Source organism: Martes martes, assembly GCF_963455335.1.
Source record: "Martes martes genome assembly, chromosome: 12".
Classification (NCBI taxonomy): Eukaryota; Metazoa; Chordata; class Mammalia; order Carnivora; family Mustelidae; genus Martes; species Martes martes.
This window is the reverse complement of record NC_137900.1, coordinates 43,179,672-43,206,324: the sequence shown is the minus strand read 5'-3', so window position 1 is coordinate 43,206,324 and position 26,653 is coordinate 43,179,672. Positions and strand designations below refer to the sequence as shown.

General features: G+C 39.6%; 1 protein-coding gene across 4 annotated transcripts in view; it reads left to right on the top strand.

The window, feature by feature from the left end:
- The first annotated feature begins 11,442 nt into the window (after nucleotides 1-11,442).
- The window catches only part of ZDHHC21 (zDHHC palmitoyltransferase 21), a 56,478-nt gene continuing 41,267 nt past the window's right edge, over nucleotides 11,443-26,653 (top strand). The window contains exons 1-4 of one of the 4 annotated variants that reach the window (XM_080819600.1): nucleotides 11,443-11,555; nucleotides 19,191-19,323; nucleotides 25,062-25,260; nucleotides 26,553-26,651. In XM_080819600.1, the coding sequence (XP_080675726.1) occupies nucleotides 25,107-25,260; nucleotides 26,553-26,651 (253 nt within the window). In that variant the 5' untranslated portion in view covers nucleotides 11,443-11,555; nucleotides 19,191-19,323; nucleotides 25,062-25,106. Of the gene's footprint in view, nucleotides 11,556-19,190; nucleotides 19,324-21,910; nucleotides 22,177-25,061; nucleotides 25,261-26,552; nucleotides 26,652-26,653 lie in introns of those variants that run through there. The other 3 variants (XM_080819603.1, XM_080819601.1, XM_080819602.1) reach the window with 3 other exon arrangements.

Genomic DNA, 26,653 nt, shown 5'->3' with positions numbered 1-26,653 from the left:
CAACAGTGGCCCTTGGCCACTTTTTAACTTATGTCATCATTATTTATTTACTTATCTTTACTTCTAAATTGTAAACTCCTGAATAACAAGTTCCGTATATTTTAGATCTTTTTCACCCCTCTGGTTCTAATACAAGGTTCTATGTTTTATATAGTATAGTATTTTAATACATTTCAAATACATTAGTGATACTGCTTTAGATATCATATTATGTGCTTATATTTTAATATTTGTATCTTGGCCTATATATAGAAACATAAGCCTATACATACATAAAATGTATGCTCCTCACACATTAGCTTAATGAATGAGTTTTGGGAGCTTCTCTTGGAAGACTAGGTAGTATAGATAGTGTGGGGAGTTTTGAATGACAGCCAACAGGTTTTAAGGACGTATTTGGTAGGCAATAGGGAGTTTTTGAAGGTCTGCGAGCAGACTCGGATGGCATGGGTTTATAAGAGTCACACCAGAGGGGCTCATGAACCCCCCGAAATGTGCACATATGTTGCAGATATGGGCATCCTTCAGGGGAGAGGGTCCAGAATCCTAATGAGCTTCCCAAAGATATCCACGAGCCAAAAATCTCAACAGTGGGTATGATAAATTGGAGTAGAAAGAAAGCACGAGGGCCAGAAGAGCTGGAAGAAACCGTGGAAATCATATGCACCAACCCCCTCTGACTGGAACTCAGGAAAGTCAAGTTTCCACTTTCGGAACAGACGATGAATCTCAAGTACACATTGGTGGGTCCTCTTCACCGTTTCATCCAGTGCGCACATCCAGGAGCTTTGCAGTGGTGAAACATGTGAGTAATAATTCCCTGAGCAATGGAATGGACTTTCCTGTAATACGAGTTCTCCAAAGCCGGCCCCAATTAATCCACCCACATCTCTGGAAGGCAGCTCAGATTTTTGCGTAGTGCCTGCCTCCATCTTACTCTGTTTTGTTCCTCTTCCTTTCCTCCAAAAGAAACAATCACCAGTGATCCACCTGTGGGTGGGGACCCGGGTTAATATTTTACAAAGAACTTATCACAGGCTCCTCTCGTCTACCAGCTAAAGGAAACACACCTCTTTATGTCCAATATTTAAAGAACCAGAATTTCCAGTAAGTGCTTTTTCCTAGTCACAATTCTGTGACTAAAAGGAAACCTGCATCCTGCCCAAATCTCAGGCAAGAAATAGGTGAAAACTTAAGTGGATAGACAGATTTCACATTTTGCAAATATGCAAATGATATCTTGGGGCTTTTCAGGACCAGGGAACACAGTGTGGACCTATACATGAAGTGGTTCCCAAATGTGCAGATGTCACGAAAAGAGACTTTCTGCCCCCATTCTCCAGCTTGCTTGCAGAAGAGATTACGAGCCCTGGAACGGCTCTGAGGAAAATTACAAAACAGGTGGAATTTTCTTTGATGTCTACTTTTACTCCATTCTGCCTGGGACCTCACTCTTGAGCTTTCCTTTCTCTCTTGCCTTCTCTTCCGGATATTCAAATTATCCACAATGGCCCAGAGCTCCTAATTCCTGTCCATTTATCTATCTAGTCTGTCAATGTATTCAGCCAATTAACATCTGCTTAGAACCTATTAAGTGTGGGACACTGTGCTGATTCACTGGGGTATCAAGATGGTTATGACGGATTCCTGCCCTTGGGACTGAATTTACCTGGCTTAAGAGTTTGGGTTTCAGTTTCTTAGATTTGGTTGCGTGTTAGAATTACCTAATTGCTTGAAAAATACAGAAATTGTGTTCCAGGGGGCATGGGTGGCTCAGTTGGTTAAGCGACTGCCTTTGGCTTAGGTCAGTCCCAGGATCCAGTCCCCCATCCGGCTCCCAGCTCCGAGGGGAGTCTGTTTCTCCTTCCCCCCTCTCATGCTCTCTCTCACTCTCTCTCTCAAATAAATAAATAAATAAATAATATTTTAAAAAGAAAGAAAGAATCTGTTCCAGTGGGTGGTGGTGGGAGGTTGGGGGTTGCAGACAATTGTTGATATATTTTTAAAGTTCCACAGATGATTTTTGCCCTCAGGCCAGATCACGAAGAGGCAGAAGTCAGTGAAGAATTCTGGTCACGGGAATTCTGAACACCTGCTCAGAACTCAAGACCCAGAACGTTCTGCTGTTCTCCCAGCCCTTCTGGGTCCTCCTGCTGTTCTCCATAGAAACCGTCTTCTGCATTCTTCGAATTTCATCTCTGTGCAATTCATGAGTAACATGACTCTTGCCCAATTAACAAAAGTGGATTTTTGGCTAAGAGGAGATAGAGGTGTTTAATTGAATTTATTTTTCTCCCCCCAAATCCTCTTTTTTATCACATACCTATTGCACTTATTCCTTCGTCGGCATTTAGTACTATAATTCAGTAACTCCCAAATACCAGTGTGCCAAAAACTTGCTTGGAAGGCTCACAAGCAATGCTTCTTTGGTTCCACACCTAGGGAGTATGAGTCACTGAATTCAAGATATTCTTTGGAATCTGCATTTTTCTAGCTTTTCGTTATAAAAATTTTCAAAAATACTAATAACTAAAAAAAAAATAGCACCAAGAATACCTCCATAACCTCCACTTTAACTCAACAATTGTTGACATTTTGCTACATTTGTTATCTTTCAGTTTGTGTAGATGTGTGTGGGGAGGGATTCACTCCATGGTTTTAGACCCTTGAACCATTTGAAAGCAAATTGCAGATCTCATGACATTTCATCTTTACTCCTAGAATGAGGATATTCTTTTTTTTTTTTTAGTTTATTTTTTCTTTAAGATTTTATTTATTTATTTGACAGAGACACAGTGAGAGAAGGAACACAAACAGGGGGAGTGGGAGACGGAGAAGCAGGCTTCCTGCCGAGCAGGGAGCCTGATGCGGGGCTTGATTCCAGGACTTTAGGATCATGACCTGAGCTGAAGGCAGATGCTTAATGACTGAGCCACCCAGGCACCTCTAGAATGAGGATATTCTTACTTAGTAAGGATAACATCATCATCACTGTTAAGAAAATTAAAAGTATTTTCAAAATCTCATCTAGTCCCTTGTATTTTAATAGATGCCTTCTGGATCTCAGTTTCTCCATCAAAATTACAGACGTGGAAGTCCCAGACGTTACGGTGGGTCAATAGGAGAGGTCTTTGGGGAGCAAGCAGGACTTACGGGACACCCCAAATAAATCTTGAGTTAGCTCTGAGATTTTGTAAATCAGGGCAGACAAGGGGCCCATCTTGCCAGAATGTTTATTCTGCTTGGCACAGAGTCTCAGAGAAGCCGGACAGGTCACGGAGCTGCTAGGATGCACTCCCATACCCTAGTTTTAACTATAAGAAAGCTGAAATATTCATTCCTCACCTGGGAAACCTCAAAAATAATTCTCTTGCCCTCATCTTACAGTAGAAAGTTGAGTGATGAGTGCACCAAAGGGCACCGGAGGCATTCAGGACACACCTACTTTATTTTTATTTTTTTAATTTTTTTCAGTGTTCCAAGATTCATTGTTTATGCATCACACCCAGTGCTCTATGCAATCTATGCCCTCCTTAATACCCACCACCAGGTTCACCCATCCCCTCAACCCCTTCCCCTCCAAAACCCTTAGTTTGTTTCTTAGAGTCCATAGTCTCTCATGCTTCCTTTCCCCCTCCGATTTCCCCCAATTCACTTTTCCTTTCCTTCTCCTAATGTTCTCTGTGTTACTCCTTATGCTCCACAAGTAAGTGAAACCGTATGATAATTGACTTTCTCTGCTTGACTTATTTCACTCCAAATAATCTCCTCCAGTCCCATCCATGTTGATACACAAGTTGGGTATTCATCCTTTCTGATGGAGGCATAATATTCCATTGTGTATATGGACCACATCTTCCTTATCCATTGGTCCATTGAAGGGCATCTTGGCTCTTTCCACAGTTTGACAACTGTGGCCATTGCTACTATGAACACTGGGGAACATATGGCCCTTCTTTTCACTACATCTGTATCTTTGGGGTAAATAACCAGTAGTGAAATTGCAGGGTCATAGGGTAGCTCTATTTTTAATTTTTAAAGGAATCTCCACACTGTTTTCCAAAAAGGCTGCACCAGGTTGCATTCCCACCAACAGTGTAAGAAGGTTCCCCTTTCTCCACATCCTCCCCAACATTTGTTGTTTCCTGTCCCGATAATTTTGGCCATTCTAACTGGTGTAAGGTGGTATCTCAATGAGGTTTTGATTTGAATTTCCCTGATGACTAATGATGATGAATATTTTTTCATGAGGACACACCTACTTTAAAGGATAAGATTTGCCTCAGCGGAAATGATCAGCGGAGTGATTCCCTGCTGTGACTAAAGAGTTAAAATTGTGGCTCAGGGTCCTGCTTGGGGGAGCTGTAAGAAATAGGGATCATGGGAGTTGTAGTGTGCTCTGTTTCCATGCTCTCTAATTTTGTCTCCATAAAACAGCATCAGCTGCTGCTGCACACGGTGCATGATCTTTTAATATTTACAGGGTGCTTGTAAAAGACTTCCAATGACAGCTGGTGATTCCCGTGGCAGTTAAGGAATGACAGCACAACCGTGATCAGATTGCTTTAGGAAAGAGTCTCTCGGATTGCTGGCTTTCACAGATCCAGGCCTGGGATGATTCTTGGGTGCAAGATTCTAAACCCCAGGTTGACCCCTTTTGATTATTGCCTGTGTGGCTCTGTAGGGTCGTATCTCCAGGTTCTTCCCAGATAGCAAAAGTGGGATAGGAGAAGGTGCAATGAACAAGGAGTTTGCTTGCTAGAACAGGTATGAGCTTGGGGATGACTTTTCTTGTCTTTTTTGTTGTTGTTGTTGTTGTTTTTTTGGTAATGCAGTTACAGTGAAAGTTACTCTTTGACTAAGAGAGCAAATGAGAAGGTTATCAATAGAAATTAAGTGTGTGTGTGTGTGTGTGTGTGTGTGTGTGTCTTTGAGTTTGGCAGGTATGATTATCCAAAGCAACACAGGTATTTAATTAACCCAAGATGTGGTTAGCGCAGTCTAAGTCATTGGTCAATTTTTCATCCTTGCTTCTATGGAATTCCTCCATTATGTGTTCGCTGCCCCCATGCTGTTCATTGTGGCGCTCTGAGCCTGAACAGCCTATGGGATTTTCTCAGCCATCTTTATATATTGTTGTCAGCTAAGCCTGAGACTTCCTGCTGTGGCACCATAGGGTGTCAACGGATGAAATGTTAGGGGCCTCATTTCTTTCATCTGTTACATGTAGATACCATGAACCCAAAGCAGATCTGTGAATTAGCATATTTGGAAACCCACAGAAGTTAATTCTCCGGAGTGTTTTAGAGTCACAACGTATAGCAGAAAGCACTATTTTTTATTACCTCTGGCACCGAGGTTTTTCTAGAAGGACTCAGATTATTTTTTTCCACTGGTGTCAGTATTATCTCCACAGGAGCCACGTGGGCTGTCTCTTTTAGAGTCTTCGTCTCCGTTCCTAGAGCTGAACATGCCCCTCTTTCCTTTTCCTTTCTGAGAGCTCAGCATGTCTTGCTTTGGTGTCTACATGAAGATGGAAGCCATTGAATTTTCCCTTTTTTCCCCTTCAAAATATCCCACCTGCTCATCCTCTGGCTCTTCTTTTGTTCCTGACTTTGAGAATTAACTCACTCTTTCCTCTCCTACCAAAGATAACTCTCCTATTTGGATTCTTGATTCGACTGGTGTCCCTGCTCCTCACTTTGTTTAAGCTCTGATTTTGTTTTTTTAAGTTTATTTATTTAAGTCATCTCTCTACTCAACGTGGGGCTCAAACTCATGACCCCAGGATCAAGAGTCACATGTTCTTCTGACTGAGCCAACCAGGCAGCCCTAAGTTCTGCATTCTAACTTGTCTTCCTCTTCTATTTTTTTTTTTTAAGATTTATTTATTTGAGAGAGAGAGAGGGAATGCAAGTGAAGGGAGGGGTGGGGGAAGGGGCAGAGAGAGAATCCCGAGCAGACTCCCTGCTGAACATGGAGCCCCACACCAGGCTCGATCTCACCCTCCCGAGATCGTGACCTGAGCCGAAACCAAGAGTCAGATATTTAACCAGCTGAGCCACCCAGACACCCCTTCCTCATCTCTATTTTTATGTCTTGGAGATAAACCCAGGCCTCCTGCGCCCCGCCCCCATCCCCACCATCTCTTTGGCTATTGTTTTTATAATAAAATCTCTCAGTGAAAATTTCAGTCTCTTTGCTTTATGCAATGAGGTCTCAGCATCATCAAAATGACCCTATTTTTAGTATGTCCTTTACACTGAACCAGGGAAGAACTTACCATCTTTCCAGACCCACTTTACTTCTGCCTTGGATCTCTGTGAACCCCATTTACTTAAGCTATTTTCTAAAAACACGACTCACAAAAATTGTTCTTAGAAGCACATTTTCCAAAAAAAAAAAAAAAATTAAAACTAAAGCCCGTTTTCCTTCTGCTTTCTACCTCAATCCACATTTCTCCAGAAGATGAGGGAGCAGAATGACCTACGCAGAGCATTGCATCCTCCTGTGCTGGAAGAGTCCATGTGTGAAACGGCTGAGTTTCATTGCTGAGAATGGCAGCTACTTTATCGTGCCATTGACAGAGAAAAGGAGACCTCTTTTCTGAAGAGCCCTGACTTTTGAGTCCTGACAACGGGTGGCTTTCATTATCGAATGGGTTGCTAAAACTTAATCAGCTAAAGACTACCAGAGACAAGCCTGCAGCCTGACAAAAAACAGATTTCTTGCCCTTCAAGGAGAAAGGGCTCTTCAGAGAAGTACCACTAGACCAGTAGGAGGGGCGAGCCCAATGTACATTGGGCTTTCACTAAAAGATTTCAAAGATGGTCTAAGGGAAACAGGGATCGGTTTTGGATCATTTGTTGTTTTGAGGTGGGATTAGAAAAAGAGGGAATTAAGAGTTGGGTGCTGTCGTGAAATGATGTTGACCAAGCACTTGGGTATCCCCAGTAATAAATGAAAATAGCAAGTGGTCTGAGGTGTCACTGGTCAGTGACCACCCAAAGAGTGGGGGTCACTATAGTAATTTACATCTGCCACATGACCTTTGGCAGAAACAGTGCTTGCTATTAAGTTAGCAGCCGGCTTGATCTGTGTCTCTCTTCCCAGCCTGGTTAGTGACAGGGCTTTTTTTCACTTTTTGGTCCCAGTTGATTTTCATGCTTTCAATTCCAAATAAATTTTAACTCTTTCACTGTCCTGGATTCGAAATTCACCTGAACATTTCACCAGGATATGTTTTCTCACAAGCACTTAACGAACTGTAAGGATTTCAAATTCATCTTGATTTAGCTTAATAGAACTTCTAGAGCAAACACCAAGCAACCCTAAAAAGTTGAAATGAAACCATTTGGCTTCACTAATAGGTTCTGATTTAGGATATGGCAAATTTTTTCTTTTCTTTCTTTTTTTTTTTTTTTATTTAGGATTTTACCCATCCATTTGAGAGAGAGGAAGAGAGAGAGAGAGAGAGAGCATGCACGCACACAAGCAGGGGGAGGGGCAGAAGGTGAGGGAGAAGCAGACCTCTTGCTGAGCAGGGAGCCCGACACAGGCCTCAATCCCAGGACCTCAGAACCACAACCCGAGCTGGAGGCAGGCACTCAAACAACTGAGCCACCCAGGTGCCCCTATGGAGAACTTTTTGAAATGTCCTACTGCTCTGCATTTTGATGATACTATGGCACTCGCTAATAAAGTCTTTCCAGGTTACCGTACTCCAAAAGTTTACATTGGTTGCTTATTGGAAATTGTGTTGAATTTGAGGCTCAACGTGATTTGACTCTGTTTTACCTTCTGATTCTCTTCTCTCCATGAATTTTACTTTTGAGCCAGACCGGATGGACCACTGTACTTTCATGTTTCCATGTCTTTGCATAGCCTGTCCCTTATGCTGGAGGGATCCTTTGTTCCAAAGTTCTGTTCTTATTTGCAAGAACATTTCTCCAGGAAGCCACTCCTGAACCACTCTGTTGACACGACTGGCTGCTTCTTTAGCACTCCCAAATGTAACTTCACTTAGCATTGCTTTTGTTCTATCTCCTAAGCACAGAGTGGTTTTTAGAGTTATCTTTGATATTTGAAAAAAAGAAGTTTATTTCACCCACTCTCCATATCCTAAAGCAGATTTTTAGCCTGATGTTTGTGACTTCACTGTGGTCCTTGGGAGGCATGGGAAGGTGGGGCAGCTTCTGAAATTTTATTTTTAAATATATATGTACGTGTTTATATAATTGCATGTATACACACATGGTTCGTTGGGAAAGAGGGTCCCTAACTTTCATTAGATGCTCAAAGAGATGTGTAACCCAAAAGAGGTTAAGAACAACTATTAGAATATTAGACTGTTCTGGAATGGGCACTCTGCCACTCAAACAGATGGGGGAGATGATGATAAGCAACCAAGAAATCATGAATGTGCATCAAATGTGGGTGCTTAGGGCATGGTACCCAGCTGGGCAGGTGGAGAACGCCATCCACCCAAAGCTGCCAAGGGCTATTAGCCAGTGTTGATTAAACTCTGGACTGCACTTGCACTGACTTTTGGAAATTGTAGTCAAATCCAGTCCTCCCCCGTCACGGCACAGAAGCACAGTAGTTGGCTGAGTTTATCCACATAAATGCCCTGACTGTGCCTTTGTTGAGAATCTAAGTTGGCAGTGGTAGCCATGTTGCTTGTTCTTGTCTACTTTTTCAATTCCCAGATAAATATTAGTTTGATTAATAATCATGTTACAGGAAGGATGAAGTAGACTAGAATTCTGGAGGGAGAATATAGCATATCTATCTTCTCTCCATCCTTACAGTAAATAGAAAAGCTTCTCAAAAAGATTACATGATACCATATCTCCCTCACCCTCTCATTGTGACATAGGAGTCAAGTATATGGGTTGCAACATAAGACAATCATGCTTATGACTTGACCCTGATAGGGCCCTGATAGATAGGCCCCTGATTAGACTTCTTAAGTGCCCATGCTAACGAGATCATGATTTTGAGAATGGTTTTCCTGCCACTTCTCTCTTTCCACGTCTTATTTAGAGAATGCTCTGTGAAATGGGCTTGGCTGATCAGAGACAGGTTTACTCATGACAAAATGCACGAAAAACACATATAGTTCCAATTGTCACAGCACTCATGTGCCACTCAACCAATTCTCATTTTGGTACTTGTTGAAATCATTTACTGCAAATTATTCCTTCTCACAATAGTATACTAAAAAAGAGCCAAATAATATGCAATTTGGGTACTCGAATTTTGGAAGTAAAATTCCACATTTCTCCTTCACCCAAAGTGACTAGTTATGTTTCCTTCCTTCTTTTATTTATTTGAGAGAGAGAAAGAGAATGTCTGTGAGTGGGGAGAGGGGCAGAGGGAGAGAGAGAATCTCAAGCAGACTCTGTTCTGAGCCAGACATGGGGCTCCGTCCCACAACCCTGAGATCATGACCCAAGCAGAAATCAGGAGTCTGATACATAACAGATTGAGCCACCCAGGCACCCTTGCACCCACCCTTCCTTTCTCCCTCCCTCCCTCCCTTCATTTTAAAGATTTTATTTATTTGAGAGAGAGGGAGAATGAGAAGGAGAGGGAATCCGAAGCAGACCCAGCACTGAGCACAGAGCCCGACATGGGGCTCGATCCCACAGCCTTGAGATCATGACCTGAACCAAAACTCAAGAGCTGGACGCAGGTGCCCCTTTATTTCTTTCTTTTCAAACAAACCCAAGTTATAAAGATCCTACTACATAAAATGCATTGTGAAAACCAAAGGCAATTCTTTCAAAAGCAATTGTCACTGCCTTCTAGGCTAGTTATGCATAAATGGAGGAGCTGATTGCTTAATCTGAAAGCCAATAAAACTTGCATGTAGTCAAATCAATCCCAATCATTGAGTTCCTTTGGGGGGTAAAAGACAGTATTCCAGGTCAGTAGTTCTAAAACTTGAGTGTGCATTAGAATCACCTGGAAGGCTTATGAAAACAGTGATTGCTGGGCTTCATCCCTGAAGTTTCTAATACAGTATATCTGGGATGGAGCTGGAGAATGTGGATCTCTCACTAGTTTACAGGTGATGTTGATGCTGCTGGTGTGAGGACTACACTTTGATATCTACTGGTGTAGGTCTTTAAGGTCCTAAGGTGTTTGTATTTGAAATACATCAGAACATAACATGTTAAAAAATATCTAGCAATACAAGGTAACTTATGGTTTCAAAATAAGCTTCATGTGTGTGATATAAGTACAGTGGGCAGGGAGAGTACTCTGGGCTGGCAGGATTTGAACTGACTCCCAAGTATGGATAACGATCATTGGGGAGGAAGACAAAGGGCAACCTAAGAAGGCTAAATGAACCAAGTTCATTTGAGCTAAGACTGCACAGGTAAGTAGAGACAAGTTTGTGAAGGACTTTCAATGCCATCCTATAAGAAGCTCAGATTTTATATATCAAGTAACATTCTTCCATCCATACATGATCTCCTGAGGCATGCAGGCACAAAGATTTAGCTCTACATTACTACAAAGGGTGTAGTACTGTATCCAAAGTACTGCACGGCTTAGGAGAGGGAAGAGAAGGCAGGTTTTAAAGTAGATCTCGGGTGTTTGGTAAGATATCCACTTAAACCGGGAGGTGGACTGATTATTTACAATGTTGGGTCAACTTATTTTTCCTAGGCTGCAGGGATGGGAAAGCTGACAACTTTTGGATGTTTCCTTAAATACCAAGTAAAGCTGGTTTGGGTATAGACTGAGGTGGCCCACGGGAACCGACAACATCTTAGATAGCTGGGGCAACCCTAGCTCTTGCTCATAGAGGGTCTGAAGAGGGCAAGGGCAGGCACTAGAATCTGGTGCCTCTCAGTACTGAAGGTGCACATGTAGGGATCACCTGGAGATCTTGTTAAAATGCAGATACTGATTCAGCAGATCTGAGGTGGTGCATTTCTAACAAGTTCCCAGAGGATGCAGATGCTGCGGGCGCACTTTGAAACAAGGTACCAGGGGACATCCAGAACTCCTCAGCGGAAGACAGAGGCCTGTTGGCCATTGTCCCTGAAGGAAGAGGGCTACTGGGCAATCCTTACACGAAGGCCCCTCTGCGGTCCCCCTTAGAGGGGGACAGTGAGGGGTGCGGGGACAAAGAGAAGGACGGTCCGGGCACAGCTGGGAAGGTGGCAGCAGGGGAGGGCGGAGGCGCCGAGGTGCGTCAGGTACGAGTGTTCCGGTGACTGCGCGGGAACCGCCGCACGCGGCCTGGGACCGCGGCGCATCTCCCCCCGCCGGCGGCGCGATTTCTGCTCTTTCGGCCCTCGGCGGCTCCCATCCCGGCTCCCGGCAGCGGAGCGCAGACGGCGACGGCTGCGGCCGGTAGCCCCAGCGCGCGGGCGGGCGCACACCCACCCCGCCGGCCCCGGCGCTCCGGCTCCCGGAAGCGGAAGGAGAGCGCGGCCCGGCCTGGGCGACGGCGGCGGCGCCGGCGGAGGAGGAGGGGGAAGAGCGGCTGGCGGCCGCGAGAGCAGCGGCGGCGAGAGGCGAGCCCGCCGGCGCCGGTGAGTGTGTGCAGGCGCGGGGCCGACGCGGCCGCCCCCGTCCCCCCTCCCCCCCAGCCCCCGCCCCGCCGGGCCCTCCCCGCAGCCGCCGCCGTCGCTGCCCGGCGCCCGCCGTCCTCACCTGGCCGCGCTCTCGCTCCGCGCCCTGCCCCTCCCCGCACCTGCCCCTCTCGGCACCTGCCCCCGGCACCTGCCCACTCGCCCCGGCTCCGGGTCCAAACCGCGCACGCCTGGGCCCCGCGGGTCTCAGAGCAGCTGCAGCAGGAGCCGCAGCCGCCTGCCAGCTCCCCCTCCCAGAACTGGGGGTGGGGGTGGGGGGTGGGTTCCTGCTCTAGCCGAGGTGATTTAGGGTTGGGTTCCCCACCCCCCGCTTTTGCTTTTTAATTTATTAAATCTGTGCCCGGAGTTTCTCGCCTGTGAACTCCAGTTTCCCTCTCTGCATCCCTGTCCGGAGATCTGCGCAGGGATCCCGGATTTATCTATGTTGTCGCAGCCTTTCATTCATTTCCAGATCGCTGGTGTGAGGCTGCGGAGGACTAGGCGGGAGTAGAAATAGTTTGCTCCTTTATTGACCTTCTGCCTCCCTCCCTCCAGATCTGAGAATGATTTTGAGAAAATGGCTTATGGATGGCAGCAGTTTGCACTTGTTACCATTCACGATAATAAATAGGTCGCTGGATTTTAAGTGTAGAGTCCATTTAAAGTTGTGGTTTCTCAAGCTATATTTGGGTCACATTTTAAAATCCCTCGTGAGTCAGTGGAGGATGTCTGTATCTCTAGGGCTGAGAGAACCTGACCAGTTATTACTCGAAAATATTGCAGTTACGGCAGTCCCATAAAAGTACAAGAGGAAAAAAAAAATCAAGGTCATTGTGGGTGGGTCATAAATCATAGTGTAAAGTTACAGCCTAAAAAGACGACTGAGGATAATTAATCGCAAGTTGAAAAAGATGATGTGTCAGTGGATCCTCAGCCTAGGATGGTAATATGTATGTATCCTTAAAAAAAAATTAACTACCTTCCTTGTGGTAAAAATAATAATAATAACGAATAATAATAGTTATCATTTGATGATTGCTTGGTATGTGCCTTCCTTGGCTTTTTGCGCAATGGCTTGTTAAATCCTTCCATTTTTTAAGATTTTACTTATTTTACAGATAAAATCTAGAGCAGTGTTTCATGTTGCTTTAGTTGTTCGACCTCTTAATGGCAAAAAGATTTTTGAGGAAGTGATGAGGAGAGAAATCAATTGGAAGGAAGAACCAAATGAAATTTAATGTAGTGGAAAGAAAAACTCGATTCTAGTCCCATTGCTGTCACAGTCTAGCTGTAGGGTCACGGATAGGTGAGTGACTCACCCTGTTTTCTCATCTATACAACTAAGGAGTTAGGCTAAAGTCTTCAAGGCTCATTTGAGCTTTATATGTTACGTTTGTAATTAATTTAAAACCCTTTAACATGTTAAGAGCACATTTTAAACATACACCTGCAGAAGTATTGGGAAAATTATATCAAAATATAACTAAAAAATATATATTTCTATACTTTTGCAATAGTATTTGGTGTAGAAGTCCTCATTTTGGATGTAAACCAATAGGATCATATTAGGTCCCTTCAAACTGTGGTGATTTCTGTTAAATGTAAAATTCTTTAGAAGGTGTAGTTGGAATCAGTGAAATAGAACATATTTTAAAGATTTTATTAATTTATTTGACAGAGAGAGAGAGCGCACAAGCAGGGGGAGTGGCAGGCAGAGGGAGGGGGGAAAAGGAGGTTTCCCCGCTAAGTAAGGAGCCCGACATGGGGCTTGATCCCAGGACTCAGGGATCATGACCTGAGCCGAAGGCAGCCACCTAACCCACTGAGCCACCCAAAATTTTATTTTATTTTCAATAATATTTTATTTTTATTTTCAATGAAATTATGGTAACCATGTCACACTGCCTATCTCTGGGGTGTTTTATTTAATACAAGAAATGTAGGTATTTTAAAATGCACACGTGTAACCATCAGCTTAACAGATAGATTCTAAAGAAGAAGTGATCATCAGTATGAATCATAAAATTTTTACTACTTATTTGCCCACTGCCTGATTTCTTTATTTCATAGGGCCTGATTCAGAACCTGTGGAAAAGTGCATGGATAAAATAATGCCATGTATTAGTGAAGAAACTAATTGAGAAGTCTAGTATTGTCTCCATGGAGCTTTTTTTCTGGGATTGTAATTGAGTGTGAGTCAATACAATCTTTTTCAGCATAGAAGGCTACATACTGGTAGTATCCATATTAATAGGTGTAACAAGGAAGGCAGAGGAAAAGCTATTTTTATTCCCAGGGAGTTTTCCCTAAGCTCAGTTTTACTTTTGTATTAAGGCATGAAGGAATTTTATATTGCTTCAGTAAAACATTAAGGCTCAGAGTCAATTTTTCAAGTGCACTAAGTATAAATGGCATTTTAACATCTAGTAGAATAATCAGTGCACTTATAGCTCTTATTTAATAAGTGTTTTAAGCTGAAAATGTTTGAACTCTTGTTATCAGTGAAAAATACAGGTAAGAGACAAGAATAAATGGGGAAAAAACCCCTTTTTTATTCTCAGCATAGTGATTCATTGGCAAATTGAATAAACCTAGTTATTCACAGATGTAGCACTGCTCTCATTGGTAGCTACCTTGACAAAAGTATCTTAGGATGATGGTAGCTTATTTACTTATTTCCTCTTTTGATGTACCCTAGGGAAAAGACGGAACATTTTCCAAGTTTGTCTTCTGCCATTTAGGCCTCCTCTTGCCCTGTGCTTTACCTCGTAGATAAATTAACTTCATCCCATTTAAGAGGCTGACTAGGTATCTGCTCCCTTCATCTAACTGTTGCTGCTTCCACAAAAGGGCAGGTTAGGTTAAAAATTAGTATTTTGCCATTCGCTGATGAGTTTTATGTTAGTTCTTTCTAACTTTAACATGCTCATGTGTGATCTCAGCCAGGTTTCTGATTTTAAGCCTTTTATCCATAATTATGGAACAAATAATCTCCTGTAGGATTTTCAGCTTCAAGCAAGTAAGGAGTGATGATTTCTTTTGGTAGTTTTTGTTCTTGAACTGTGCCTGCTTTGGTAAAGTCTGGTGTGAAGGAAATCTGATTTGTTGTTGTTTTTCAGTTTGTCTTGGTGGAGTGAGTACTGGAGGTAGGTAGCCAGTTTCCCTTCCCCCTTGGAAGAACGTGTCAGGTTCATGTCCAGGAAACACCAGAGCCTCTTCATTTCTGGCTTTTACTTTATCTGAAGGTTTTTCCTTGGGCTGTGTTTGAAGCGAAGGTTATCTGTAGCCTTCTGTCCTACTCTACATTCAGCCTTAGTTCTCGCCTTTCCCGACCCTCTCCCATATCCCTATCTTCTAAGTGAAGATTCCTACGTGACATTTTATACCGACTCAAGCAGTATTTGGTATCTTTAATTCATATTATCCCACACCTTCGAAGCTGCTTTTACTTTCTGTTGGGGAATTCCGATGAAGTGTATCACTGCAGTGCAGTATTTTTAATGGAGGTATTAATTTACATTTATTTTTCACTCATGAAGCAGGCACACAGAGGAGCAATGGCTTATGTTCAGTTTTGCCTAGAATGTAGTGATTTAAGGACTTGTTCTAGAAGTGGATTCTTGAAACCATTGATGGTGCAAGTATGTTCTGCTTTGACACTTTGCCTACCCACATTTTCACAAAGAATTCCTGGAGAACTCAGCATTGAGTCAAAATTGTGCATTCTTCATTAGTTTCTGAAAGCAGGTCCTGATTTGCTCCTGTGTTTTAGTCCTTAAATTACCAGCCCTTCTGCTTTTCTGCTTTTCCTTGAAAGACTTTGGTTTGAAGGTTTTAGTTCACTCCATTTTAGATCAAATCTCTATTTTCAGTTTTCTGCTTGAAGAGACCCCATGCCAACATGTGGAAATAAAACTTCCTCTGTGCTCCTAGTATGATAACAGCTGAAAGACTGGGCTGTGGGAGGCTTCTCATTCCTGACAAGTGTTCTCAGTCTTTAGTGTTAGAGGAAGTAGAGCTGGGGTATGGTTAAATTGTATCATGACTTTAAAGATAGGGACCCAGAAACATTGTTGATTCTGGAGTTTGCAAGACTAGAAGTAAAACTTAATTTTTCTCTCTTCCTCTCCTGTCTCCCACTCCCCTTTAAAGTTACTGTTTTGGGAGTTGCTTTTCATTTGTCAGGCAGTTTCTCATTTAAGCATGACAACAATTCCATGAGTTATTTTTATCACCATTTTACAGATGGCTAAACGGAAGCTTGAAAAGAAACGGCAGCTTGGAGGCTGTGTCATAATTTGAATGTGGCTCTCTTTTTCATATCCCCACAAGATTAATTTCCTACTCTTGAAATAAACTGAATACCTATATGATATTTAAAAAATTGAATTACCCCCTTGGCTAATTATTGGAAACAGCTATAGCCTGATTTTTTTTTTAATTAAAAAAAATATATATTTTTAAATGATTCATTTATTTTAGATTCATTTATTTTTTAAATTCATTTTTAAAATGATTCATTTATTTTAGAGAGAGAGAGAGCAGGAGCAAGGGGAGGGGCAGAGAGAGTGTGGAGCCTGTTTCGGGGCCTGTCCCAGGACCCTGAAATCATTACCTGAACCGAAATCTAGAGTCAGCTGCCTAACCGACTTAGCCACCCAGGTGCCTCTGTAGCTTGATAGTTTAGGTAGAATTATTTATCCTGGCCAATTTTCAGAGTAGACAGCATCAGAAGTTAAATATCTATATAAATATGTTTAAAAGTATATAGTTGTAACTTCATTTTAAGGTGCAGTTTTAAGTGTAAATTTTATATATCCGTATATTAACTGTTTCCTTTTGGGAACTTTCTGTGGGATTTGTTTTGTTTTGTTTTGTTTGCCCTGTGAATTGTTGATTGTATTCTTTCAGACATCGCAATATTAAAAATACCTAATGACCTTATTATGACCTTTTACAGTTATGAAACTTTGGGATATTATTCATTATCCTCAAATTACATGGAGTTTTAAGCCTAGCATTGTTTTTGTACCTCATAGGTGAGATTTGATTCCATGATGTCGGTGATGCTGCTGAATTAGATAAAATGGTCATCCCGTTGGAAATGCTGTGGTGCAGTGTAGCTATAATAACTGAAAATGTAAAGTAGGAGTTTTCCTTGAGTGTAAGCCAGTGAGTGACTGGAGTTTGACTCATAGATGTTTGACTTGGGCTATTACCTAATAATTCTGACAGGAAGTACTGTTTTGCTGAAACATTAGGAAGCCACCCTAGAGTCATAGCCATAGCAGCGTTATTGACGTTGGCCCTGTCTCAGACATTTTGTAGTACCGTATTTAATTCTGCTTGTGATATTTTTCTAGAAGAAGATCAGCTCATTAATTTGCTATTAGAGTAGCAGCTCCTCTACTTTGTCATTCCATATTTTGTCTCTAAAAAAAATCAAAGGTGCAGGCAAGGAAAGCACTCTACACTAGCTTAGAAAGTTAGTGTAGAAACAAATTACATTTGACAATCTAACAATCATGGCCATAGAAAAATTGACACTGGGAAAAAATAGAGTTAAAAAAGTCTATAAGGGGAATGGAAATGTAATGCTAATGATTTAGGTAGATTTCTCACATCCTCAGAATGTTAATACTTTCCTTTTGCTTTTGGTAAGCAATATACTTAAGACACTCCTAACTTGTCCTTCATTTCCTGTCTTGGAAATGGTACTACCCTTCATGTAGTCCCTACACCAAAAACCTACAGTCTGCCCTTTGCCCCCCCCCCTTTTTTTTTAAGATTTTATTTATTTATTTGAGAGAGAGAGTGAAAGAGAGAATGTGAGAGGGGAGAGGGGAGAAGGTCAGAGGGAGAAGCCGACTCCCCATGGAGCTGGGAGCCCAATGCGAGACTCAATCCTGGGATTCCAGGATCATGACCTGAGCTGAAGGCAGTTGCTTAACCAACTGAGCCACCCAGGCACCCCTACCCTTTGCTTTTAATTGATTACCAAGTCCTGTTGATTTTACTCATTAAATTCTTAATCTGCCCATTTCCAGCGTGTCTCCTGTCCTAAGTATTCGTTCTTTACCCTAGTTGTTCCACACTCCCCTTATAAGTCACTACTGTTTTGGTCTTCCCCCTCCCCCTCCTTTCTCACCTGGGTGACCAGTAAGCGGAGCTTATTTTATGTAGTCAGTTTTGGAGCCTTATTCATTCACCCAAGTCCATCCTTCCTAGTGTTGCTGTTCTTCCAAAATGTGAACTTCATCATGGCATTCTTCCGCCTAAAATCCTGCAATGGTTTCCCACTGTGTTTGGTGCAAAGTCCAAACTCATTAGCATGGTTTAACAGTGTTTTTTGCTCTTAGATCATTCTTCTCTTGTGGGTCATGAAATCCCTTTAGTGGACTGTGACCGTTATATATATTTTATTGAAGTGAACTAGGGTAAAATAGAGTAACAGTGTAGTAAGAGCAAATATTTTATTAAACCTTTTCAATTATGTTTTATTTAATGAGTATAAAACATTCTCATATCATATATTTCTGTGTGTACTGGTAATATTGTGAAATATATTTCTTACAGGTGAGTGTACTCAAAAGGTTAAACATGTTTTACCCCATTCTTCCATATGTAATGACTCTAGTCATTTCGGTTTACTTAGGTTTTCTCTGCCTGCTTCTATACTTTTCTTATTTTGCTTTCTTGTTCAGAAGAGCCTCCATTCTTTGACTAGCTAACTCACAGGTTTCACTCTCTCCAGAGTGATGGCACTTTTTCTGATGGCACCTCACCATAAGAAACACCTTTTGTACTACTACCCAGTATGCGCATAAATATTCCCATAATTGAAAAAAGTTCCATGAGCCAGTACCCTTCCTATATGAGCTGCATTCCTGCCATCTTGCCCTCTAGCTCACCTTGTCTTACAAGGTATTGATCTGGTCTGATACCTAGTCTGTCTGAGGATGGGGCCCATCCCTTTTTTATCTGTATCCTGTGCAAAAGCATAGTGTATAGTTTGTAGATGCTAATTGAATTAATAAAATACTGAATCTGTGTGTGTATGTTATCTAGAAATCTTTACAGTATTATTGTTTAAACTTGAACTGTAGAAACTAACTTTTATGGTTGATTCTCTTAATGGTTCATTACAGGAGGATAGCTTTTTTCTCTTAAAACATTTTAAACTTAAACTTGCTTCTATTTTAAACTCTTTATGTTTATCAATTGTGATTGGATAGTTCCAGCCTCACATCTTGATAGACATTACAATGCATTTTGTCTCATCAGTGATCTCAGAATCTGTTGTCATTTTGTGATTTGTGGTCAGGAAGTTTGATGAAGCCCAAATGTTGGACACACAATACTAATTTGATTTTATGGGAACTGGGTGGTTTCAAAAGAGAGAACTTTCCTGTATAATGGTATAATCAAATGCAGATTTTGGGGGGATGGGGTAGGATATGGAAACACAAAATCAGGTGGAGTTGAGTCATCTTATTTTTGAATTTAAAACTTCTGTAATTGACATTTTCACAGAATATTTAGCGACTTGCAATTTTTATCTTTGTAAGAGGTCATTATTTGTTAAACCATTAATAGATTCTCATGGAGAACTGTTATTGAGGAGAGATCCATTTGTTGGGATGTAATTAAAAAAGGAATGAATCAAGATAAAACCTCTAAATGCAAGCACTAGAAAAATTACAACACATCTTGGTGAATTTGCAAGTCGGTAAGTCCACATTTAATTTTACATGGGAATATGTTTCTGTATTATGTGGCATAGTATCCTTAAAGTCTTATTTTTAGATGCATTAAACGACTATTCATTTGCAAAAAAAGATAATTGTAGTTACATTATGTTTATTTAAAATTTTTCATATTAAATTTTAACTAGGCATTTTCTTGAATAAGAAATTTCTTTTTCCATAGAGAAAAGTAAACTGTAAGTAATACAAATTTCAGAAACACAAATTTGAAATGGCTTTATAGCTGATGCTTCTACACTGCATTTTAAAAAAGATTAATTTTAAAAACAATTAGTATTAGGGTAATAAATATAATGATAAAGAGAGCTTAAATTAAACATCTTATGTACAAGGTTGTAGTGTCTCATCAGAACCCCTAGGCAATCTTTATTTTTCAGTTGGTTGAAAAGAATTTAGAAGTGCATATGTTTATTAATAAACTTAGAAGAACACATAAGCCATACATGAAATGTGAAAGCTTTCTTTTCACTGCTCTGTCCTTTAGATAGCCCAGTGATAAGCATTAGTGTTAACAGTTTGATGGACGTGTTTTCTTCTGTACTTCTTTTTCCCTATCCATATATAGAAATTACTAATACATGTTTTTTAACAAAATAAAAGAATCATGTTATATGAACTTTTCTGTAATTTGCTTTCCCTGCCAACATTTAATAGTGAAAAATTTTAAACAGAAGAGTTGAAAAAATTTTATTGTATAACACCTGAATACTTACCTCCTAGTTCTTCCACTAATATTTTATTAAACTTCATCACATGCTCAACCATCTCTCTGTCCATCTGTCAATCCACTTTATTTTTTTTTTTTGATCCATTCCATAGTAAATTGCAGACATCAGTACATTTCTTCCTTCCGCCCCCTCCCTGATACTTCAACCTTCTATCATTAGCTAGAGTTCAATGTTGGTTTATAGGGTTTTTTAAAGATAAATTTACATACCATGAAATGCACCATCCTTAAGTGTAAATTTGCTGACTTTCGGCAAATTCACAACCTGTGTATCTCAAATTCATACCAAGATAGAGATCTTTCTGAGGGAACCAGAGTGTTCCCTTATACCTTTTCCTAGTCTCTCATTATCCTCCTCTACTCCAGGAAACCACTGTTAAGCTTTTCTCTCATAACCTCCTTTCTTTCATTCAACACTACATGTGTGTACCCATATGCAGATCTAAATCTATCTCCTTTTCTTTTCTTTTCTTTCTTTCATTTTTTTTAAATTGCAGTAGCTTGGAAATAATGCTACACCTTGGATGTCTTATAATTTATTTGATCAGTCCCCTCCCTCTTCATGAACATTGATGTTGTGCCCAGTTTTTATGATTACAATAAGCAGTGTGTTGAGCACCTTGAATGTATCTGTACCTCCTCACTCTAATGAGTACTTTGGTAGCACTTACTAGAGATACAACTGTGGGTCAAAGAGTTTGACTTTTTAATAGATACTGCTGCATTGCTCTCTAAAGATGATTGTATCAGTTTACATGCATAGCCGTAATGGATGAGAATGTCCTTTTCATTGTGCTCTCTCGTCATAGAATAATCATCTGTCTTCCCCAAATTTTGTGCATACAAAGGATGAAAAAGCATACCTAGTTATTTCACATTTTCCTAATCAGTAATGATTAGCCATTAAATTTTGTTTTCTTTTGTGAATTGCTTCTCTGTGTGTTTACTTTGTATGACTCTTACCAGTCATATGTTGTCCTTTTTTTTTTTTTTTTAAAAGGATACTTTGTCTTTTTACTTTGTTTTTGGTATGTTGTAGGCTTCAGAAATTTTAATCTTTATGTGGTCTCTTATGAGGTTTTTCCTCATTTCAAGATTACAAAACCACTTGCTCTTTTCTTGTACCAGTTTTGCCTTGTGTTGTGGAATTTAGAAGGGGAAAATCACTGTGAGCTGAGGTGGCAGGAAAAATTTCGTCTGGAGAGTGAGATTCAAATTGACCTTGAAGTATGAATTGAATTGAAGTAGAGTAAACAAGATGATAGGGACATTTCAGATAGGAGGAATGAGAGAGGGAAATTTTTTTTTTTTCATTTTCATGGAACATTTATAAGACCATTGGCTGAGGTGGAGAGTCATATAAAACTCTTAAGTTTCGAGAGAACATTTGGCTAGATTTCTTGTAAATTATCTTGGCTAATTTTTATCATTTTCTAAAATCTGCATTTTCATGTTGTAGTTTTCTGTCCTATAATAGTTATCTATCCCTTTCTTTTCATAGTGATTCGAGTCTTCTTCCTGAGAAAATACACAGTAAAATTTAGTGGCCTAAAAAGGCAAAAAAGGAAAGGTCGTTTCCTCCTAGAATAGTTCGGGCATTGTAAATATTTATGTAGTCTAGTTTATTAGAGTTGAATTATATCTTTTAAAAAAAAAGTTGGTGCTGTAGTAATTTACATCATTAATGAAGTTAGTCACAGCACTCAGGTAGAGTTACCAGATAGCAATCTTAAAAAATGTGGAAGTACCAGTATGTCCACTGGTTACATCAAAGTTTGAGTTATGAACTCACCTTTTAATAGACAGATTAGCATGTCAGGATCTCTAGCTAAGGAAAGTATTTTACAAATGCCACCCTTCAGATCGGGTAGCAGCGCTGTGTGCTCGGTCTGGTCATGGCTCAGGATGTGTAATAGTTTCTGTTCAGCCATAAGCCACGCCTGGTAGATATTAGCTGAGGGAGGTGATCCTACAGTCTACCAGGTACGTGTTTCTGGTTGTAATCTGATTTGGAGCTCTTGGAAGACTACTGTTTGCTTCTCTACAGTCTAGCTGTAAAGCTTATGTGACACTAATTTTCACTCATCAGGTATTTAAAAAACAATTCAGCATCTTATTTATTCATTGTTCTGTTTTTCTTTTCTCTGCTTGCTTTTCCTTGGAGATGCTTGTTCTCTTAGAACTTGTTGCTTGTATATGCTCACACTTAGGAAAATCAGAAACCCTTTACTCTACTTTTCAGTGTCTAGTATTTTCAGTTGTGAGGAATCTCCTAAGAAAACTCATTACTCTCTGGTAGAGGAGAATACAAATAGAGTTCAAAAATATGAATGAGTGTTTGAGAATTCTGCTGCTTGTTTTGCCGGCTTGTATGCTTTTCTGCTTGTAATATTAATAAATTTAGAAATAAGTAGTGAAGTTCTCTCTTCTTTGTGATACTTGGAACTCATGGTCTGTTTCTCAGTCCTGACTGGAACTGAAACATTATAAGGAAGAAGGTACATGAAGTTAATAATATTGAACATGTTGAGAGACAGAGCCTTCTGTCATTTCTTTTGGCACTTGATGTTTGGCAAGACTGTAAAAATAAACATTCTTTTTAATGTTTCTCATTTTAGCTATGCAGACGGCTTATCATTTGTATTTGAGCTCCTTTAGTTTTTTAAAACCAAGATACCCAGTAAATTAAACAGTATAATTTATCCTCTTGTGACTTTCCTCACTTTAAGGATAACTGATAGTTCTTTTAATTTTCTAATTAAAAGGTAATGAAGGTCAACTTTTACTTTTTTTAAAGGCCTAGGTGCTATTCCTATTTTAAAATTCGTTCATAAGGACTAATTTAGACCATATCTGATTTAAACAGTTGAATAGTGTTGTATTTGAGGTTTTTTTTTTTTTTCCCCCTGCTGCTCCTACATTTGCATGTTCTAAAGATGATAGGATCAGGGTATTACTTTAAAATTAGCTAATCCTAAATCTTTCTTTTTCTCTTTGTCCCTGTAGCTTTGTAGCTTTAAAGAACATTGGCATGACCTCTAAGGGGCAGGACCCTGAGGCTCTCCAACTGATGATAGTGAGGGATAGAAGATGACAATCTGGAAGTCGTTCTTGAGTCTTTCCTCTGTAACCCCTAATATCCAGTCAGTTAGTAAAACATACTGGTTTGATTGCAACTATTTCCTCAGTTGATCTCTTCTCCAAACCTACCTTTGGTTTTTGTCTTTCCTTAACCTAACTGATCTTTCATTTTATCCTTGACACTAGAGCTTCAATGCTTCATTTAAAGTTATAAATCTCATGTTAACTTCCTGCATCAGGAACTTTCCAGTGCCTATGAATGAAGTCTTAGCATTCTAACATGGCATCTTTGTGTCCTTCATGACGTAGCCCCTTATTTCTCACCCCTCACTCTCCACTGTGAGCTTTATGATGTAGGAAGGCAATTTGTAATACCTCCTACAATGTTTACTCTTGTATACCTCCTGTTCTTCCTTCTGTTCGCCATACCGTTGCCACTTTTCTTTGCTTGGATAACTTTTACCAATCTTTTAAAACTGAACTCAGATTTTACCACCTGCAGGAAGTCTTGCCCTAACTTAACTAGTCCCCATCCTCCAGGCCTCTAGGGACATCTTGTCCACATCTCTGAAATGTCACGTGTTATATTAAACCCATTTTTGTGACTCTTTTCCCCAGTAGACTGTTAGTTACTTTGGGCAAAGACCACATCTCACTCATCATTGTATCTATAGTAACTGATATGTTATGGTGGCTCCGTGAATAGATTTGTTGAACTGGGTTCAACTCCTTGCCCTAGCATTGAAGTCTGAGGGAAGCTTTTGGATCAGTAGCTTCTAGACACCAGTCTGCTCTATCAGAGACATCTGGGGAACATTTTAAGACATTTTATTGGTTTTTTAGCTTTTATTCCATAAACAGTTATGATTCAGTAGATCTGGAACGGGACCTGGGAATAAGTATTTTTAAAAAGCTCCTTAGTTGATTCTGGTTTGCTTACAGGTTTGAGAAACACTGTCCTAGTTTATTATTGTATTATTCCATTGTATTTATGTAAAAGGTGCTCTCTTGACCTTCTGTAGTAATTTCCTGTTCAAGCCTTATAAATTATATCTACTAAGGTAGACATGTATTTTAAATCACTTGTTTTGATACCATAAACATAGAACTATCAACTTTAAGTGTCTCACTGGGAGGTCGATGAGTATTTTGTTAACACTTGTATGAAAAAAGCTCATTTCTTCTTGAATTGGTAATAGTAAGATTAGTTGGGCTTCATTCTGCAAATTTGAATATTTTTGGCAATTTGTGGTTAGTTTCTGCTTTTTATTACGATTTTTCAAAAATGATTAGGCATTGTTTTATGGTTTAAAATAAATCGCACAAATCTTCAGTGTACAGCACAGTGAATTTTTACATATGTGAGTACCCATGAAGCACCACCCAGGTCAAGATATAGAACAATTCTAGACCCTCAAAGTTTCCCTTATGTCCTTTTGCAGTTAATAAACACCCCTCCCACCACAGGAGGACCACTATTTTGGATGACCATCAGTTAGTCTAATGATTAGGACTAATGATCATTAGATCTTATCTAATCTAAAAATCATTGGATAGATCTAATGATCTATCTTTTGATATGTGTCTCACTTCTCTTGGGTTGACACATGGAATTGCTGGGTTCAGGACAGTCTCGTGTTTAGCTCCAGAAGCTATTGCCAATTTATCCTCTATGGTAGCAGTTCACAGTAAAAGTTGGAATTAAATTATTTGAAGCTTTTGATGAAATTTGAATACTCTGAAACTTCTCTTTGTTTTCCAATGTGTTTCATTTTGTCAAAAATAAACAAACAAAACTCAGTGTCATTTTATAGTTGCCAGTAATGTAGTTTTATTTTAGTCAAATGATTTTTTTCTATATAAGTAACTTTTTTCTTTGTCACCTCTCCTTAGGATCGTCTTTCCTTGTGGGTTGGCACGCAGTTGTAGGACTGCAAAATGGGTCTCCGGATTCACTTTGTTGTTGACCCGCATGGTTGGTGCTGCATGGGTTTGATTGTCTTTGTCTGGTTATACAATATTGTTTTAATTCCCAAAATTGTCCTCTTTCCTCACTATGAAGAAGGACATATTCCAGGCATATTAATAATAAGTAAGTTTCTGATCTTTATTTCTTTATATAATTAGTTTTCTCATTGTGAATATTTTTAGAGTATAGTATCACTATGATAACCTTTTAATATTATTAGTGATATTAATATTAAGTTACTTACCAGATTATGGAAATTTTAAAGAAGACTGGCTTTTATAGATTTTGCAGAGTTGGATAAATGTGGCATCTCCATATCTAACTGTGAAATATATAAAGGTCATCTTGTTTAAATTGAAACTGGCACAATAGTGCTATTTTGTGTGTGTCTGTGTGTATTTTTAATGTTTCTATTATGTACTTATTTCAAACGTGGAAGGAATTTTAAAAATGTAGATGATATATGTTACTGAGAAATGGGAATTTCATGTTACAAAATTTGTTGATTATGATGTTGATTATGATAATACTTTGAACTTCTGGATAATTATTTTCTGCTGTAGTTTCATTTGGTGATGGTTTGCTTATGATTAAAAGAATAAGATTGAAATGATATATTTTACATATACATGGCATGGGCAGTTTCCTTGTATATTATGTCCTTTTGGCCTCACAAGTGCTATGAGAAATATAATCTCTGTTATACAAGTGATAAAACTGACCAGTACCATGCAGTCAGTCCTGGAGTTAGCCCTCAAACTGAATTTCCTACTACTGGTGTGGGGTCTTCCCCCTCCTCTGCCAAATGCCCATTTTTTTATTCATCTAAAAGGTAGAATTATAATGAATGAGTCTATTTTTCCTTACTGTTATTTTCCTAGTTATTCTTTTAAAAATTCAAAATTCCTGGAATCTTTATTTTCACATTACATTAATATCATAGACTCTATGAAAAGGAGCAATTGAATGTCTCTAGCTCAAAATAATTTTGAAGATAACCAATTAGAGGTAATGAAAAAGTTTAATTGTAGGATGGGTTTAAAATGCTGCTTTGATTCTGTCAAATATATGTTTGTACATGTAGTAATTAAAAGGGAGCCCATTCATTTGTGCCATTATTGACAAGGAATCTCTGTTAATAAAAATCTGATTTATAACAAGTTTATCAGTTATTACGCAAAATAATATTTAAAGTTAATATGTATGAGATAGTCCTGTTGGCAGTATTATTTGATGAATGAGATGAATGTTTAATTATTTTATTTAATCATTTAATTTTTCCATTTTCGATTTGAAAATTATTCTGATGGCATTAATTAAAACATGCATTTAAACTTTGAATATGCTTCTTGATAAAATGTTTTAAAGAATGAATAACTAATTTCATTTATTTAACTTTCTCATTTATTTCCAAGTATTCTATGGCATTGCCATATTTTGTCTGGTTGCTTTAGTGAGGGCCTCATTTACTGATCCTGGAAGACTCCCCGAGAACCCTAAGATTCCACATGGAGGT